A 21,403-nucleotide genomic window follows, 5' to 3' on the forward strand; every position below is an offset into this window, starting at 1 on the left:
AACACTGCAGGCACGATTAAAGATTCTTTCTCACGACGCGATATCGATCCCAAGATCCCGGGATCCGGGAATAACTTAAATAGTAATAAAAATATGGTTTACTTAATGCTATAGAAGGTTCGCTAACAAATAATTAGAATTTGATACGATTACTTATTAGCAAAATTAATGTAGACATCTCATCCAGTCATGCGGTTCCCGAGAACGTTCCCTATACTCGTTTGCGTAGATTGTCTCTCATTTCGATATCGCACGAATTACATCATCGCGCCCGTGAGGAAAGTTACTTATAATATTATGACTTCACAGAATGTGTTTATAATTCGAAAGCGGGCAAAGAGGTAGCCAATATCTGTCCGGACATAATCTGCGGTCTTTTGGTTTCCGGCGACCGTTCCAAAACCTTTTATATTCAGATGAAGTTCGCTTTCCTGTAAAATTGTTTGAGTTCAAAATTAGTAACTGTAAGTGTAGTTAAATATATTCAAACAATTATATCGGTATATCATTAGTTATTAATACCCTCCGGTTGATTGAGGGGAGGCTTGTGCTCAGCAGTGGGACTTATATTTAAAGACAGTTTATGTTTATATTGAGAAACAGCATAACCGTGTGTCCCACACTTAAAATATTTTTTTTTCAATAGCAAAATTAATAAGTATAGTAAATTTTAAAAGCAATATATTGTAATAAATAGATAAAATACCAAACAGGGAATGCGATCTCTGGCTAATCTACATAGTACGAAGAGGTACAATTGAATATTTATAAAGCCCCGATTTTAATTTACGCTTTTGTAAATATCCTAATTTCTAAGTCTATCGTTCCGGAACCAATGCGGTCCCGGCGACACTTATAAAGCAATCCGGGATTCGGTCCGGGAGTTAAATACCCGTGAACAGCCGTATTTGCGTACTCGGCCGGGAATTAAAGCTGCAAAAATTACGCCAAGATGAAACGTAAATGTTTTCGGTGTCGGGATTCTATGCAAGCATGTAGAAAGAGTTTTTAAATGTAATTTTAAACGAGTTATTCGTCGAAATACCGTTTTAATGTGTAGTAAAATACACGTTGGGGCAGGGAAAAATATAATGGTTTTAAAACTTGAATAAAGAGTTTTTAGTGTTTTGTTAGCAAATATTACTGCTATCATTATAATTAATTGGAATACTATGCAAATTAAATGCTACTTTGTTTGACTGCAAACTCTTCCGTTTGCGTTCTGTGTTACTACACTGGGGCACGTTTTCCTTCTACGAAAACATATGGCTATCGGCTTACTTTGGGCATATTTCTCTCAGACAAATAAATATACTGACAGTCGCAGTCAATATAATAATATAAAAATGTATCTCTCCTTCCAAGAAACTGTGAAAGGCATACTTACAATACAAGGAATAAAAATAAAAATAAAATTGCCATTCAAAATTCTAGATTAAGTAAATTAAATTCATCTTTTTTGCTCATTATAGCTTATAGACAAGTTTATCCGCGATAATTACATTGAATAAATGATTCCGGTTTAGTGGAATCTCTAACATATCGACGGCGCAGTGTAACGGCCTCCTAACCGACATTTTGTCATGTTTGAGATTCTTATGTAGGCATTTACGTCTACATCATCGTATCATCAGGCCTCATACTTCTTTTCCAGATGATTTATGCAGTGTTGATGAATTTAAAATACGATTTACGACACCTCCTAATTTTTGGCGAGATATCAATAGCTCCTAAATTAATTTTAGTTAATATAACAGTTATGTACTTGTTCTAAATACTGATTAAGTTAAAGATTTGTTACTTAACTATGACAATAAACATAAGAATAGAGTACCTATTAAACAAAAAGTTAAAAATATATCAATATACTTGTGGTCGAAACTAAGTACTCCTAATTCAATATAAGTCTTCCTACATAGAAAAGCTACATATTTCAGGGTAATATTTAATATAAAAATATCTCTTTTATTTCAGAATTTGCTCAATTTTTTCTCTAGCTGAGTAGTTGGTATTTTTAGACTAAACAATCTTACCTGAAGCCAGGAGCGCGCAGAGCAGTAGGCGCCACATCTTGAGATCAGTGAGGGGTCACACGCGTCACTGAAGTCAAATAAATAGCTCACTTCAATATAAGGTACAAGGTACATGGTCACTGTTGTACCACAGATTATAAACGTCTCGTATAACTGTCACACTGTTCTTCTCTCTTCTTATTCCATAATAATATTCGTAATTCATTGTATATTATATTGTTTATGAATATATACAGGGTGTTAGTGACATCGTAACGAAAACTTTGAGGGATGATTCAGGCCATAATTCTGAGTTGATATCAAGTGGAATTTTCCGTCGCAAAAGTATGGAACGGAAAATAATAAAAAAAAAAACTAAAAAAATAACATTAATTTTGCGACGGAAAATTCCACTTGATATTAACTCAGAATCATGGTCTGAATCATCCCCCTGAGTATTCGTTACGATGTCACTAACACCCTGTATTTAGTAGGGGGTTTCCAGTTAAAATACTCAACTAACTTTTATATTTACTTTACTTTATTTTTTTCTTTTAAATTTTATAATTTTGCCCCGTACAACTATTTTTATTTAATTAATTATATCCTATCACCCAAAGTTTCTCTGGTAGATATGGCTACCTTAGCAATAGGCCTTTTGTACGTTTATTTAAGCTATTGCTGTATTGTATTAAATAGTTACGTTAAACTTTAGAAGTGACAGCGTCATGCTATGTTAAATCTGAATAGGAAATAACCATCGCTTTTTGAAGTGAACTGGCTCCTGATCGAATCAACGGTTTCCAATTAAACTTGTGTGGAGGACGACGGTGGAGCACAATAGTGGAACAAAAGCATGCTTAGCACGGAGGTTCTGGACTAGGATGAGCTGAGAATGAGATGCCTCAGTATACAAGAGTATAGTTAAGTCACAACAAAAAAGATGAACTGTGACCGTCACTATACTTTACATAATACTATCATCATCATCAGCCCATTAACGTCCCCACTGCTGGGGCACGGGCCTTTCCCTACGGATGGATAGGGAGATCGGGCCTTAAACCATCACGCGGGCCCAGTGCGGATTGATGGTTATTAACAACTGCTAATGCAGCCGGGACCAACGGCTTAACGTGCCTTCCGAAGCACGGAGGATTTTTTTTTTGTGGTCACCCATCCTATGACCGGCCTTTGCGAAAGTTGCTTAACTTCAACAATCGCAGACCGAGCGCGTTTACCGCTGCGCCACCGAGCTCCTACAATACTATAAGGAATAATACTACGTATAGAACGGCAACTGTCCACTCCCCACCAGCGGCTGAGCTAGGTTTACCTCACCCCCCATCGAACATCGTTTAGTCTTCAATCGAATGGCGTCCGACGTCACACACACAGATGCGCGTGTACGATAACGTCAACGTGTAGTATCTGTGTAAAACGAGGTGTTTTGTATGAAATGCCCGAATTGTGAGACTACGCATTCTACATATGCTTTCCGGTGGGTCTAGATATTTTATTCCCAAAGGATTTAATTTAACCTGAATCTCGCCCAATTTTTTTTTAGTCAATAAACAGGATACTTACATAATAATAAAAATTATTTATTTTCACATATTATTATTTCAAATTAATAATATAAAATTATTATTCGGTATTATTTTATTTGTTCACTTATAAGTACATATTTATTTTTTTCTACTCCTCTACTTTAATCTGGCATTTAAATAACCAAAAAGTCTAATATAAGTACATACATAATTAAACTCTTTGAAAAAGTGTACGCTCTATGGCCTATAAAAGCATTGTTTACAAAGTGTAACTGTACTATAATGTCGCCAAAAAAGCATTGTTGTTGTTTTTTTTTTTTTTTGACCTGGAAACTGGCACCTTTACTTTGTTTGGTGCCATAGATATACTATAAAGAAAAGTATACATTTGCCGCCATTTTCCCGCGCGTTGGAAAATAAATTGGAAAATTTTTGTGTTTCGTTTCAAAACACTAAAAAGTATAAAATAAAAAGGAAAAATGGATGAAGAACTATTGAATTCTACACCAGAAGAAATTTCAACGTTAGCTCAAGATTTACATCTTCATTTTTATAAATAAAATTTTTCTTTGTATAATTTTTGTTTCATTTAAAATTACGTCGTCGTAGAAAAAGTATTGTATGCAACGTTGTATAACTAGGTCAAAAAATGCTCGTGGCGTCTCTTATTGCGATGTTCGCCAAGGCTCACATCGCAACTCACGCCACTCGCATTTTTTTAACCCTTCTTATACAACTGTTGCATAAAATACTATAATAATATTAATTATTTGTACTAGGTATTATTTTTAATTTTGTAATTATGGATTCGGAAAGTTCCGAAATAAATTATTGACTATAATTGAAGTGTCAGTAAAATATACAAGATACATATATTCTTGTATATATTCAGTGTTATTTATTTAGGGTTCCGTAGGTACTTCAAAAGAGATTAGCCTTCACATCACTTTCAGTTTCTATCAAGACCCTTTTGTTTTAAAATAAAGTTTATCAATACCCGCTCTCACGTCATCCTTGTCCGATCCGGTCCGATTCCGGCGGACAACTCAAACACAACTCGTGTCGATAACGCCGATCATCAGAAACACAAACAACATGTTATAATGAATTTATTCCCCAACTAAGAAGGCTGTCGATGCGGATTAAGGGCTTAATTTCAGTGAGAATATTAACTGTTCTATCTCTTATTAACTCGCCAATAAGAAGAGTTAAGAGAAATACCTATCCTTACATGGTATTATCAAGAAAATTTGTCCCTTAAAGAAATCACCACATACATACATAAACTCACGCCTATTTCCCACCGGGGTGAGCAGAGACTATAGAATTCCATTTTCTTCGATCCTGACACACTTCTCTTGCTTCCTCCACATTCATCAATCGCTTCATACACGCACGCTGGTTAAAGAAATCGAGTTGTTATTTTAATCTCAGATGCATATTTAATACACACATACATAAAATCACACCTATTTCCCGTTAGACCCTAAGGCAGAGATCATTAAAATAACAATAATTAAATTAATTATAATAAATTAATAATTAATTATTTAATGATTAAATTATTAAATTAATTATTATAATAAATAATTACTTATTTATAATTTTATGTAATTTTATCATTAAAATTATCCGTCATCGGTTGAAGTATAAAATCTACCCCTGGTGAGTCTACGCCAACTAAACATTACAGTACATTTAAACTTGTCATCAAAATTTACAAATAAATATAACGCTATATTTATAATTACGTACTAAACACAACAGGTTTACTTCGCAATAAAGCTGAACTAACACTGCCGTCGTTTCAACTAGTACTGAAGTAATAATGATATTTAAACAAATGATCTACACTGTCATACTTAATGTTTGTCTCAAATTCAAATTCAAAATCTTTATTCAGTAGGTAACATAGTTACACTTTGAATCGTCAATTTTTACATAACGAACGTCTCATCTGCCTAAAACTACTGCAGCTTCTCACAACCTGTATAGCCGGGGAAAAGAAGCTGCAAGAAAAACCTCGGCACAGGGCCCTAGACGTTCTTTAAAAAAATAAAAATAAACATAAAATATTGGTATACAATTGAGTAATGTAGCTGCCTAATATCAGTTCTCAGACAGTTAATCCCATGCATTCATATCTTCTAAATAATCACTAACTTTATAATAACCTTTTTTATAAAGTTTTTGTTCATATTTCAGCATGACTAATTACACGTTTTAAGTCTGTAACGGCCTCCGTGGTCCAGTGGTTAAGCGTTGGGCTCACGATCCGGAGGCCCCGGGTTCGAATCCCGGTGGGGACATATCACAAAATCACTTTGTGATCCCTAGTTTGGTTAGGACATTATAGGCTGATCACCTGATTGTCCGAAAGTAAGATGATCCGTGCTTCGGAAGGCACGTTAAGCCGTTGGTCCCGGTCACTACTTGCTGATTTAAGTATGTAGTCGTTACATGAGCCATGTCAGGAGCCTTTGGCGGCTCAATAATAACCCTGACACCAGAGCTGATGAGGTTGGTATTCCACCTCACAACCCACACGATAGAAGAAGAAGAAGTCTGTGACTATAGTTACATAATGGTGTTGATTCCAATACACACCATCTCACTTTATTTTAAATTGAGTATGTTACCTGTCATTTTCTTATTCACCGAAAAGAAAAGGGACGGGTAATCGACAGGCATAAAATTTATGGAACACAGGTCGACTATAGGCTGTGAAAACCCCTTCCAAAATTTTAAATTGGTCAATAACCCGACAGCATTAAGATGACAGCACACGTCAAACGGGTTGAATATCAGCGAGATGCATATTTTATTCGCCCGGATTATTCATCATTCACTTACTTATTTTAACAATAACAGTTATTATGTTGGAGGTCACATATGTCCTGATTAGACCAGTTAGGTGTTTGATATGTTTTTTTGAATGTTTTGTGGTAGGTAATAGAATAATTTTCTACTTTCTTCTTGTTTGTGCGTGATTGTTTTCTTGTTAATTTGCTGGCGGGTTTTCTATGTTGTGTGTAATAAGTTTAAGAAGGCGCGTTGAAGGTTACATAATACCCTAGCACTCCTGGCTGGATACACGGCATTATGTGACGTCTATTCGAATTAAGAATTATTGTACGGTTGATCTTTTGTACTGCTGTCCTGTGACTTGCAAAATATACCACGGTAAACTAGTAAAAACTAGTGCTAGTAAACTAGTGCTCTTACTATCCACTACTCTGCAGTTATTTTTATAATATGTTAATCATCCGTCCCTTTCATATTCGGCGAATACGAAAATGACGGGTATAACTTACCTTACCTGCAGGAATCGGGGCCATTATATATCAATGCTGTACCTAACTTACTGAATGTCCGGTGTTAAATAATTTGTTCCAGTTATCAAAACTGTCTCACTGTATACATAACATAATATAAGCTCATGACCACATCCCATTCGGGGTAGTCAGAGGTACGACCATTGCAAGATGATCATGATGCACGTTAAGCCATTGGTCCCGGTTACTACTTACTGATGTAAGTTAGTAGTCGTTACATGAGCCATGTCAGGGGCTTTTGGCGGCTCAATAGTAACCCTGACACCAAGGTTGATGAGGTTGGTAATCCACCTCACAACCCACACAATAGAAGAAGATGATGCTGATGATAATGGATGATGTTTGATGTACACGTAATTACAGAATACTTATAGTTTCAGTCCTTAATTCTGTTCAGGAATCATTGTTTTTTCTTTCTTTTCATTTTGAAATTACTTCATTTCATTTATTAATTAATTAAGTTTACAAAGAACATTGTACGTAGTCACAAAGCGACAATTTCTGAACACAAAATAACAATTGACTTACATCCTTAATCTAAGTATAATAAAAATATTATTACGTAAAATTATAACAATTAGATTAAACAACAAATCAAATTACAAGAATTGAAGCCAAATTACTGAATTGTATAACAATATTATATATAAGTACTCGTATTTTAAAAACGTCTATGGCCCTTGCAGCTTCTTTTCCCCTGCTATATAAATTGTGAGAAACTGCAGTGGTTTTCTTCTTAGATGAATTCTTAGATAAATTGCTTCGATGTGGCCATTTTAACCCCCCTAAGTACTCACACCTCACCGATCTTTCTGGACCAACGTGACGAATGCTGCTAAGTAATTTATAAGGAACATTATAAGTATATTATGATTTTTGTTTTTATTGCATTCACCCGTGCATAGTAAAACTCACAAATTGAAAATCAAATCGAATAAATTCCGTCCGAGTCATAAAAAATAATTTCGATTTAATTTCATTCTTCTCTTTGTAATCATAATTATACATAATGATTATTCTGTCAACAGATTAATAGAAAACTTTTGCCCTTTCGTAAGGAACCCTAACAAGGAAACATAATATATATTACGATGTAACTTTTGACGTAATAAGAACGTATTAAAGTCCTTTATGCTTCAACTCGACACACCTAAAAACTTAACACTTATCTGCTTAAAATACAAGTTGTCATATTATTTGACAGCACAGTGATGTTGGGAGGGGGGTTTAAAAAGGTCGTATCGAAATATTTGATCTAAAAAGCAATATTGCTACTTTTACAATCTACATCATGATAGTACCCTCTAGACTCCCGATATTCACTCCAATCTCATCATCCTGTGATCATGGCACTTGCAACAGTGTCGAAATATCGGGAGTCTCATATCCCTGATTTAAACGCGGTAAGAATTCGTTATTATGTGTTTTAACTATGATAATAACCGCGTAAACTTAAAATAATGTATTAGTATTACTCGTAGATGTTAATTTCAACTTGTTACCTCACGCGATCCCGAGGGAATAAGGGTCTTAACATACAAACGGACGGACAAAGTGATCCTATACCTTTAGCGTTACGGGTCCCTAATTTTAGGCACTTTATCCTTACGTACTTTTATTTATTTTACCAGAGTATAAAGTTTACACTGCAAGTGTACTTATAACTTTACTTTTACCATAGGCACAAAAAAATCCAAAATTATTCAATAAAGATTCTGTAATCCTTATTGAGTAATTGTGAGTTTATAAGTATTATGATAATAGGTAACAAATTATTCAGTACGAAGTAAAAAAAAAGTAAGTATAAAAAGTATGCAAGAAACTTCCCCCAACATTGTGGCAACGTATGCCATTAAAGAACATTAAATTCTTACAGTTGGCTCATGAATTTTCATCGGTTACAGAATTTGAACAAGTGTCGGAGTCGGCGCGAACTTTCCACAAAAACATATTTTTATAACCGCATGTACATTTTCGTTATTATTGTAACCTCTCACAGTAATGAGGCTGTCCAACAATGGAAGGACTATCCTCACAAAAAAAATAATTAACTAACTATTGAAAGCAACTGCGGGTTCAACTAAGTCCGGGTTCATTTATTCACTCATTCATTTTAAAATTAACGGCTTCTCAATCATCATTTCCTTTTCGGCTGATATAAAAATGACAGGTATAACTTAAAGTAAAAAAAAATACATGATGTCTACCATTGATGTATAATACATACATACATACGTAAACTCACGTGGGTTGGAGTAAGCAGAGACTATGGAATTCCATTTGCTTCGATCCTGACACACTTCTCTTGCTTACTTCACATTCATCAATCGTTTTATACACGCACACCGGTTCAGAGTACTTAGATCGTACTAAACCTTTTCTAAACCTTCTGACCAATTTGGTCAATGTACGTCCTTCTAAGTCTTCCTCTGCCAGCCCCCACCAACCTTCGCTTTATGTAATCATAATTATGATCCTTCTAGCGTTCTACGTGTCCAAACCGACTTAACATCTTCTTTTACACCACATCTCTCTCTTATCACACTGTTTTACTTTGCACCATAATTCTGCTAAAATGAATTCTCGTTTCATAGTGCTCGGCTCTAAACTCTGCAACAAAATAGCCACAAGCCACAAGTATAACATTCTCAAACAAGCAGCTTTAATATAAACAATAGTCTAAGTGCGTGCCAGCACCAACAGCATCCTGGCTGTAATAGCTGATAGGTGGAACAGCAGCTTTATAAAGCACCCATAAGCATTTAAGCGTGTGCCATTATGGTGTTTTATAGCTTTTAAGTATTTTCTTTCTTGTATTTTAGGTTAGTAGATATGGATGTAAATTTGTCCGAAATAAAGTATATTTAACTTACCTACCTCAAGGCGTGGGGCGTCACGACACCCTGCAACATTGATTCACTTCGATCGGCCCACATCACCCACATACAAACGTCCATCAACTGGCGTTCCCTACATAATTAAACTAATCGAATACTTTACAAACGGAAAAGAGGCTTTAGTATTTTAGGGCTATGGATTGTGTAACAATTATGTGCACGTAAAGTCCTATTTATTGAACTCTACAGTTGCCTGGAAGAATTGCAAATGGGAAATTTTGCAATAGGGCCGCCAATTGTAGGTATTACTGTTGTCAATTCTGTGAATATGTGCAATAAAGTGTTTGTATTGTATTGTAAAGTACAAATGGAATAAATAATTATTGATTCTATCATCTAACAAAACGTTATCTTCTGTTTCAGGTAAGTGCATCAACAAAATACAAGCGACTAGAGTATTTTTCAACGGCCACGAGACCACGAAAGGGTGAGCAGAACTGGACTACTTGATTAACTTCATATTATGACCCACCATACATCAATCCAGCAACTTATCGTAAGAAAAAATACATCCAGTCATCAAAAAATTACTCTACATTGCTTAACTAACACTTTGTTTTAGAAACCTTATTCGTTGTGGAGTGTTCAATTCATAGATGTTTTACAGACAAAAAAAAACAACCTAAAAATCTTAAAAAACGGAATAAAAGTAAAAAATACACAAACACAAACTTAGTACACTTACAAAATGTTTCAAATGTAATTTAGGTCTAACTTTCTCAATAAAATATCAACGCTAAATATTTATCTTACGCTCGACTAGCTACTTTATTACTGGCTTTAATTATTAGTTTTCGATCGGAATTTCACTACAAAGATAATATTTTGTGAGCTGTGTCTGAGATATAACTGATTTGGAATGGATTTCCTTTTATACTGTAAAATACTTCCTTCTACTACTCGTATCCGTATATGGTACAACTATTTAGGTTATTGCTTAATGAAACGTGTTTGCTTTCTATTAGCTATTTCCTTGGTTTACACAATCGTTGTTGTAAATACTTTATGATAAGGGCTGCCTCACACACACTACATTAATTTACAAAGTTAAAAGGTGGTTTTGCTGTGAAAGGCAGTGTTTATATTGATATCAAAAATAGTTTAGCGTATTGTTAAGTGTAAGGTGTTTCCACCTTGTTTATGTTATCTTCTTCTACTGTCCGATTTTTCGCTAAAATAACCATACAGTTCATGAATTTACAACACAAGATAAACAGCCTATATGTATATCGTGAACGTCTCACTGCTAGGCACAAGTTTCCTACCAATAAACTGGAGGAATTATAGAACATACTCCACCATGCTGCACCACAGTGGATATTCGCCAGAGTGCTTGATAAATAGCTCACAACTATACACCAATGGCGTAGTCAGAGGTACATCCAAGCAAGGTGAAGTAAGCACCTACACCTCACTGAGCAACGTGATAGGTGGTGAGCTGTATCGCCGTCTAAAATGATCGACCAATGCTTGATCACTAAAATAAAACTATAAATTCTCAATCAACTGTCCCAGTAGCAATATCTTTCAAACTTCACCAAGTTCGTGAATGCCAACAAACAACTTGCGCCGCGAGATGGCGCGCTGAGTTTTAATTAATTTCATTTGAAATCCTCGCTAATCGCCGCGCCGATAATCGGCCCTTTCGATCATTCCATTAGTACGCCATTACTTGCTAGAGTCCTATATTGAAATACGGGCAACAAATTAATGATAATTTGAATGAGATCGTAATTTCGTACTTAAGACGATTAGCTGTAGGATTGCTTCTGATTACGTAAATTAGTAAATTATGTACCTACTTGACGTAAAATAAGAGTTTTCGTGAAAGGCCACAGAGCAGAGAATGATGGTATTGTAAAAAAAATTCGCCCCGTGTCAAAGAGGCGATAGTGAAAGATTTTATACGAGTGTGTGGACTTAAAAGTACGCCGCGCCCGCTCACACTCATAGTAGATTATTACGTACAAACACGAAAATCATAAAACAATCTCAGCTCGGAACATTCCCGGTACTAAGGGCCGCCTCCTCTATACAGAGGGATAAAGCGACTATAAGATAGGATCTAGTAATAAAAGCAAAGTTTGCTGAAGCTGTACTCTTTTTCATTATCATGTCGAAGGCTTTGAAACGTTGTTTATGAAAGGGAATGCCAATGTTTTTCGCATATTGCCCAGGCTGCTCCAAACGCAATATGGCAGGCCTGTTCCTGAAACGTCACTCAGGAATACCTGGGGAATAATTAATTCATAATTAAAACCTTACACACATAAACAGCTTATATACGTCCCACTGCTAGGCACAAGCCTCTCCTCAATCAACCGGAGGGGGCTTACTATAGAGCTTACTCCACCACGCTGCTCCAATGCGAGTTGGTGGAGGTGTTTTTACGGCTAATAGCCGGGACCAACGATTTAACGTGCCCTCCGAAGCACGAAATCATCTTATTTTTCCGGACAATCAGGTGATTCAAGCCTGAGAAGTCCTTACCAAACAAAGGACAGTCTCACAAAGTGATTTCGACAATGTCCCCATCGGGAATCGAACCCAGACCTCCAGATCGTGAGCCTAATGCTCTAACCACTAGACGACGGAGGCTGTTAAAACAAACCTCTGCTGCTTCGGCTGTTAATTAAAACCTTAATGTAAAATATTTCGAAACGCCACCAATACAAAACAAAGCACAAATTCAATGGAATTATCAAAGATCAACTCGTCGAAGGTACATTTTGCATTGATTTTTATGAACGTCATTTTGAAAGATATTACAAAAGAACTTTCGTGGATTTTTGTACACCAATAATTATTAAAAAGCTCGCTTACGTCGCCAGATCTGGTGATCGATTCATTTCTAGCAATATTCCAGATCTATAATAGCAAGGTGAGGGAGAGAATACGAACATTGATCGACAGCATAGTTATCATCGCCAACCATCGCGGAAACCTTGTAAGCGTATTTTCGCAAAATCACATCCTGATGTATTTTTCTCCAACAAAACCTCACTATAGACGTGCCAAAGTCATTCACACACCACAATATTACGAGTGATTTGTATACATGGTGTTAGTGACATCGTAACGAAAACTTTGAGGGATTATTCAGACGATGATTCTGAGTTGATATCCAGTGGAATTTTCCATCGCAAAAGTATGAAACGGAAAATAATTTACAGAAACACAAAAAATTTCATTAATTTTTCGAGAAGAAATTCCGCTTGATATCAACGCAGAATCATAGTCTGAATTACCCCCCTTAATATTCGTTACGATGTCACCTTGTAGAGTTTTTCCGTGCTAGGCAGTGTCCATGATTAGATCAGAAATAGTGATATTGTTAATTGTAAGGTGTTATTTTCCTACCAGACTCTTAAATCTTCTTCTCCCTGATAGAGATATATTTTCTTTTGGGACACACCACTACCATTGATACCTACTCGTGTAATCACTGAGGCAAAATATTGCGACGTTGGAATGTATTCGCGCGTACAAACTAGGCCTGATACGTTATATACATACATTAGTAGTGTGTTTAGTTTTGTAAATGTCGATTTAATGAGGTCGTAATGACGACGTGTTTGTCAGGAGTACAAACATCTCAACCCGCCTTGTTTAAACCAGTATATCAAATCAAATATAAGCCCTTACTATGTATCCTTATGTTGTGTTTATACCACCAATCGGCATCAAACGTTTCGCCTCGTTTTGATGTGAACAGCGAAAAGGAACTGTCTGCCGTCGTCTGTTTTTCTAACTCGTTATGATCTGGGATTCTTCAAGGGCATTTGTTAGGTAAGCGTGATCCACTCTAGACCGTCTTACTTCCACCATCAGGTGAGATTATGGTCAAAGACGAGCCTATATTATTTATATACAGGGTGTTAGTGACATCGTAACGAATACTGAGGGGGATGATTCAGACCATGATTCTGAGTTGATATTAAGTGGAATTTCCTGTCGGAAAATTTATGTTTTTTTTTATGTTTTTTTAAATTATTTTCCGTTCCATACTTTTGCGACGGAAAATTACACTTGATATCAAGTTGTCATTACGTATGTGTGTGTGTGTGTGTGTACATATACTTCATTGCCAGCTTTAATAAATGAAGAGTCGATCTGACAGATGAGTAGTGTATCGAGCCGTGTAACCCCCGACGCGACGGGCGCTACCGTGCTCACTGTGGGGATTACCCCGACAACTGACGAGGGCATATCACAATCTGCCTAATTAAACAACACTACGCCGACGCTTCCAAGTTTTGATAGAGTTTTGATACTAAACTTGTTATTAATTTATCTAAAGCGCAGTTTTTCACTAACACACTTGGTTTGATCATTATAGACAGGGATTAGTTCGATTTACCACCTACGACCGACCTCCGTGGTACGTGGCTGAGCGTTGGCTCAGGATCTGGAGGTCTCGGGTTCGAATCACGGTGGGAACATATCCCAAAAATCATTTTGTGATCCCTAGTTTGGTTAGGACATTACAGGCTGATCACCTGATTGCCCAAAAAGTAAGATGATCCGTGCTTCGGAAGGCACGTTAAGCCGTTGGTCCCGGTTACTACTTACTGATGTAAATGAGTAGTCGTTACATGAGCCATATCGCCTTTCGCGGCTCAATAATAACCCTGACTCCAAGGTTGGTGAGGTTGGTAATTCACCGCACAACCCACACGAAGAAGTTCGATTTAGTTCATCTTGCGACGGATATATCTCTAACTGCCCCAATTGGGATATAGTCGTGAGCTTATGTACTTACGTTTAGTTAAGTAGGTATATGCGAACTGTCTAGCCATTTTGCCAGTTGGCAGTTCTATAACTGTCCAGATAAGTTATGTATATGCTAAAGGAGAAGTATCCTTTAGCATGATAAGCATAATAACTATCAACAAGTGGTAAAACAGTTTGGTTCTTAGAATTCTTTAGTACCTCCGCCCGCGTAGAATTACTGCGATTGCTTGTGACTTTACGGACCTCACTAGGGGTTTGCCAGAGTGAGGTCAAAATAATTCACAGTACAATAAGTTATGTGTCAATGTATGTGGGGCTGGATTTGTATAATTAAACAGTTTTCATGTGTTCTATTTTCACTCTCTCCATCGCTCTCTAACTCATTCAAATTACTTCACTCAATCTATCAATTGCCTATACATACATAAACTCACGCCTATTTCCCACCGGGGTAAGCAGAGACTATAGAATTCCATTTGCTTCGATCCTGACACACTTCTCTTGCTTCCTCCACATTCATCAATCGCTTCATACACGCACGCCGGTTCAGAGTAGATCGTATTAAACCTTTTCTAAGGACATCTCCAATTTGGCCAATGTAAGTCCTTCTCGGTCTTCCTCTGCCAGCCCTACCATCAACTTTCGCTTTTGCAATTCAATTATCCTTCATCCGCTCTACGTGTCCAAACCAACCTAACATTCCCTTCTCAATCTTAGTCACTATGTCGTCTTTTACACCACATCTCTGTCTTATCACACTGTTTCTCACTCCATCACTCAACTTCACACCGCAGATGCTACGCAAAGACCTCATTTCTACGGCATTAATCCTACTTTCATGCTTCTTCTGCCATATCTAACTACAATTGCCTATACCTTTTATACCGGTCCGCGGAGGACCGTATATCTCTATGCTTCTATGATGATGATGATGTCCTCCCAGACGTATTCGTCGACGGCGACACCCTTAGCTAGTGTTAGCCTGGGCTCTTGCATTGTCTATAACACTCTATACAAACTCTGTCATTTATTCGTAGTATACTACTCACTCTACATCTCACACAATCATCTAAACTCACCTATCACTCACTCAATCACATGCCGATATGTATTAACGTTTATCTTTGCCTGACCTAACATCTACATGAAAGTCACCAGGAAAACTCATAATGTAAAGCTAACCTTCAAAAGATATCATTCATTCGTTCATTCTACCTCTAGTCAAGCCCTAACATCACCCGGCAGTCAATTTTTAAATATATTTAATTTATCGAAAATGCGTTTTAATTCTGGCTGGTAAGGTGAGTGAGTGAGTAAATGAACGGAATGAGTGGCACACCGCCTGATACTCGAGTGAGTTGCGACAGTGACGTCACTTCCTGTGTGGGGAGTGAAGAGCCATCGATTCATGTCACAGCGAGTTATAAGTTATTTGTCTATATTTGGAAATGTATCCAATTTGGTCGATACAAACATACAAACCTACATAAAATAATATTCTTAACCGGACACAAATCCTGGAAACTACCTGATATTAATAATCTAATATCCAAACGTGACAATAAACATGTAACATTTTGTTTAAACAAAAGGATTTATGTACAAATCTCATAAAGTAACGTGATGTCTGTTTGACTTGGCTCCATCGCTAGAATCAAACCTATGACTTTCGAATGGCTTTAACCTCTTGCAGCCGAGACACAATAGCTAAACTATAGGGGTTTCGATTTTAAAAGGACATTTGGTCTTTAAAGTCGCTTTAATTGGAATAAATAATTTGAACGTTTAATCATACTTCAATTTATACCATAAAGACTTAGTAGTATGTAGCAATTAAATGTTGTCCGTAGTCGTCTGATTGAAGTTTAATGATAGATATTAATTTACTAATACATCAATCGTTGTCATTAACACAAATGAGAAATAACATTAACATTTTCTGTTATATTTTCAATAAAACGATGCTTACAAAGGAGATTGACCAAAGTTGACCAAAAAAAACTTGGTCCAAATGTCCACCATTAAAGAGACCTATTTACCGAAATTGACCATTAAATACTGAGTAATAAATGCCAAAATGCGGTTATTGGAAAGACAAACAGTATCAATTTCAGTGACATGGTGATACATAGCCATAAACATTTTTTTTTTCTTACGTATTTTTTTCTTCATGATAATTAATGAAAAGATAAATTAAGTTTTTTTTTATTATATTTTATTTTAAAATTAGTTTATACAGGCTGTTAGTGACATCGTAACGAATACTCAGGGGATGATTCAGCTGATTATTCTGAGTTAATATCAAGTAAAATTTTTCATCGCAAAAGTATAGAATTGAAAATAATTTAAAAAAACTAAAAAGAAAACATGAATTTTGCGACGGAAAATTCCACTTGATATTAACTCGGAATCATGATCTGAATCATCCCCCTGAGTATTCGTTACGATGTCAGTAACATCCTGTATAAACTAATTTTAAAATAAAGTTGCACAACATTGCTCATGAAACAAAAAAATGCCGGTTTATTATTCTTCTCGCCACTTCACAACCAGTCTTCTAGCATTATCATATAATTGTACTTACCTATTAGTTTTTAAGTTGTTTGGAACAATAAATACATTTTATTACTTATTATCAATAGCCATTCTTGTGATAAGTTGTTTTAAGACAAGGCTAAAGTAAGCTTATACTCACAATAATAACATAATACTGACTAAATAACAAGTCAATGGTCGGGTGAGTCGCCTCGATGGAGGTTTCATTCATCTTAGATTACGATATCAATTTACTTGAAAGAAATTTCTTTTATTCTTTATAATATCTAATTACACCACATTAGTACCATGTCACATTAACTTTTGTGACATATTGTACTGCAAAGGAACAGCCTCCGTGGTCTAGTGGTTAGAGCGTTAAGCTCACGATCTGGAGGTCCGGGTTCGATTCCCGAGACTGTTCCCGAGTCCAGAGTTGTTTAGTAAGGACTTTCAGGCTTGAATCACTTGATTGTCCGAAAAAGTAAGATGATTCCGTGCTTCGGACCACGTTAAGCCGTTGGCCCCGGCTATCAGCCGTAAAAAAAACACCTCCACCAACCCGCAGTGGAGCAGCGTGGTGGATTATGCTCCATACCCCCTCCGGTTGATTGAGGGGAGGCCTGTGCCCAGCAGTGGGACGTATATAGGCTATTTATGTTTGTGTACTGCAAGTCTCACTAAATATAGAGTTCAGAGTACAGAGTTGCCTTCATTTAACCTTCTAATTTCATGTATAACAGACATATGCATCTTTAATCTTTATTATTGTGTATAAATCAAATTAAAATCAAATCAAAAATCATTTATTTCAGACATGATGGTCCATATTACATTAATTAATTACACACTTAAAAAAAATAAAAAAAATAATAATAAATAAATAAATAAAATTAAGTTAAATTAAAATCAAAATTAAAACCAAAATAAAAATTAAAATACAATAAAATTAAAATTACAAAATTACTAGTAGTTTTTGTTTGTCAGTAAATGCATCATACAACAATGGCGCATGTACTGACAGTCAAATCTACTCGCAAACACGCTCAGGACGCTGCTGGGGCTGGCCCGCACCCTAAATGATGACCCTTTTCATCAAAATAAAGAGAAGCAATATAGGTAGCAACATAATTCTATGCATAATGTGATCCAAACATAAAGCAACAATTAATTTTATATATGATTCTGCCATTACATTGTACTTTGGGATAATTACGTACCCAAGTAATGAGAACATATGTAATTATATCACTTTAAAGCTGTACAACGCCATCTATCTTGTTTTTGGTGAACGTAGCCTGGAAAGTCCCTTATTCTTTAAACCTGTATATAAATCACTAGCTTTTGCCCGCGACTTCGTCCTCGTGGCGTGTTATAAAAGAGAGATCTTTGTGTGTGTGGGACTGCATATCAAATTTCAAGCATCTAACTTATGCAGTTTAGATTTTTTCATACAAATGTTTCTTCCCGCTTACTCCCGTTTCCTTGGGAATTTTTGAAATATCCTGTTGCAACTAAGCTTTAAGTTAACTAAGGTACCTGCATGCCAAATTTCAAGCGTCTAACTTAAGCGGTTTAGATTTTTCATACAAAAGGATTTTCCCGCTAATTCCCGTTCCCGTGAGAATTCCGAGAATTCCTTTATTAGTGCACCTCTGCGGTACCTAAGCTACGTCCCTTCCAAATTTCAAGTGCCTACGTTTAGCCGTTTAGGCTGTGCGTTGATATGTCAGTCAGTCAGTTTCTCCTTTTATATATTTAGATTTGATATTCATCTGAGAGAATCATCAGATTCAAATAACAAAAGCTAACAAAGGATTGAAGTGAATAAAGTACACCATTCGAATATTTCCTGTTCTCCGATGGATCAGGTGGGTTTCTTACAAAGGAATAACTTCAGAGGCTAAGGAAGTACTCTTATGTTATTATACAATACCATCCACTTTAATATACGACCAGTGATGTCCCGTCCCGAAAGTGGGAACATTCCCGACTGTTTTTTTTTTACGTAATTATTGTAGATTTTCCGCAGATGGCATTAACTACTTGGCCGGACAAATGGGGAGCGCTGTAAAAGGCACAAAAGTTACGTAAAAAGGGCTTTATCACCTAGCCTTTAGGCAGTTAGGATCAGCGCACAAGAAATAACAATTGGAAAAAAGTGGCCAATGTCCTCACTATTAAAAAGTTTTTACAACTGGAACATTTTTCGAAGAGAAAACATCAAAAATAAATAATAAATAAAAAAAAACAAAAGCAAAAACAAACAAAAGCAATTATTATAATAAATTGCTCTAGAGCAATAAGGCCGCCCAAATTGTTTGCTTGATTGTTGTCTGATTGTCTGAATGTCTGATTGTTTAAATGTAGTTCTGTGTAATAAAGTATATTTGATTTGATTTGATTTGAAAAATTTTCTGACTCGGACGGGATTTGAACCCGCGGCTCTTGTCAAGCCGTTACGAGCATGTTACACCACCGGGTCCACCTCCTGTCCGTGCGAAATTCTTATAATAATATGTTAAAGTACTATTAGTACTCAATGTTATAGATAGATTTTATTATTGGCGCCGGCGTCGGGCTGAAAACGGGACGGGAATGACTGTATTGGAGACTAGAGGCCTTTCACTTAGAAGGGTTATCTAATCTAGTGTTGTAATAAAACTATCAGTGGACTGTAAAACTGGTAATTATTAATTTGAGAAAATAAGAGAAAAGGGCGTTGTCAGCTGTTCCGCCGAGATCGTCGCAGTGAGCTCGTAGCGGCGCGCAGACCCGTTGCTGTAATGTTGAAAAGGCGCGCAGGCGCGTTGCACCTCTTATGCCGCTCGTAAGTCCGGGTGGGTTTAAATGTCACAACCAATGACGACACATATATCGAAAGAATTGCTTTTCACATAAATTTTGCGCCTTTTTACTGCCGAGAATGTTCCCAAAGTGGGAACATTCCCTCGACCGGCACATCACTAAACACAACTCTTGCTTCACGTCGATTCTTGTAAACTTACACGTATATGTTTATGTTTTCCAACTAAATATTAATGTTATGTGTGTATATTTTAATGTTGTAAATGTATATGTGTGTCGTAGATTTTACCTAAATAAACTTTTTTATTATTATTATTATTGTATGTCTTATTCATATCTCGGGCCTATGGAGGCCCGGACTTTTGGAAGGCATGCGTGGGGCCGAAGCCAACACGTAGAGGCCCCTTAAGACAGTTTAATCTAAATGTGGTGTGACACTATTATTATTGACACTATTGACATTATTATCATTATTATATTTGTATAGAAGGGTCGCTGCGAACGATTTGATAATTATTTTTTCCTTCATTTTGTATTTATTTGTTTTGGCCTATGTTGCATTGCACGTAGGTACGTACCTACGTACAGTCATGAGCAATATAATGTACCCACTTTAGGACTCTGTCGCACTAACATATTTGACATTTAGTGAGACTTACAGTTCAATTTGTCATAAAAGTTAATGTGACATGGTACCAAAGTGTATGTACATATTAATGCTCGTGACCGTACGTAGTCGAGCGACTGTTGTGTTGTTCAATTTACGAGTACTAATATGTGTACACTTTGATACCATGTCATATTAACTTTTTTGACAAATTAAACAGTAATTCTCATTAAATGACAAATGTGATAGTGCTACAGGGTTCTAAAGTGGGTACATAATATTGTTCATGACTGTACAGCAAAAATTTATTTCTTAATATAAAAAATCCGACAAGAAAAACAGTCACCATCGTTTTTGTACAATTCAGTAAATAATCTATTTTTTTTTTTTCATTACGGTGTCACTAACACCCTGTATTTTTGTCGATATTGTCAGTTTCCATCAGGTGGAATAGCAGTCGAGTTCGTTCATGAATAACCTGTAACCACGCCAAAACACATACACTGTCGACGATATGTTATTGACAACTCAGGTCAATATACATAAATTTATAGGTAGACAAATTGGGTCGTATTATACAGGTTCAAGAAAATTTATGAAATTCTGATTACTGAACAAAGACAGATCTAAAACTAACGAAATTGGGTCGTATTATACAGGTTCAAGAAAATTTATGAAATTCTGATTACTGAACAAAGACAGATCTAAAACTAACGAAAAACATATTCTCTTTTTTATTAACTTGTTTATGAATTTTAATCAAGAAAAACGTAATAAAAAGTCCGACAAATTGTCACGTTTTTCTATGACGTCACAGTGTGGTTTCATACAAAGTCCATAGTAATTTCGTATTTTGACGTTTAGTAAAAAGTAACTGATTTGACTACCTACCCTATTGTGTAGATAAATACACAAACGCCCATGTACT

The 21,403-nt window shown here is 36.1% G+C and overlaps 2 protein-coding genes across 6 annotated transcripts in view; one reads left to right on the top strand and one right to left on the bottom strand.

Moving 5' to 3' along the window:
- Nucleotides 1-5,363, bottom strand: part of LOC126375584 (uncharacterized) — an 87,413-nt gene extending 82,050 nt beyond the window's left edge. The window contains exons 1-2 of the mRNA XM_050022584.1: nucleotides 5,315-5,363; nucleotides 2,034-2,100 (exon numbers count right to left, since the gene is read on the bottom strand). Coding sequence (XP_049878541.1) covers nucleotides 2,034-2,070 — 37 coding nt within the window. The 5' untranslated portion in view covers nucleotides 2,071-2,100; nucleotides 5,315-5,363. The remainder of the gene's footprint in view (nucleotides 1-2,033; nucleotides 2,101-5,314) is intronic.
- The window catches only part of LOC126375558 (prothoracicostatic peptides-like), a 131,974-nt gene that overhangs the window by 64,799 nt on the left and 45,772 nt on the right, over nucleotides 1-21,403 (top strand). The gene's annotated exons all lie outside the window — the stretch shown is intronic.

Source organism: Pectinophora gossypiella, chromosome 19, assembly GCF_024362695.1.
Source record: "Pectinophora gossypiella chromosome 19, ilPecGoss1.1, whole genome shotgun sequence".
Classification (NCBI taxonomy): Eukaryota; Metazoa; Arthropoda; class Insecta; order Lepidoptera; family Gelechiidae; genus Pectinophora; species Pectinophora gossypiella.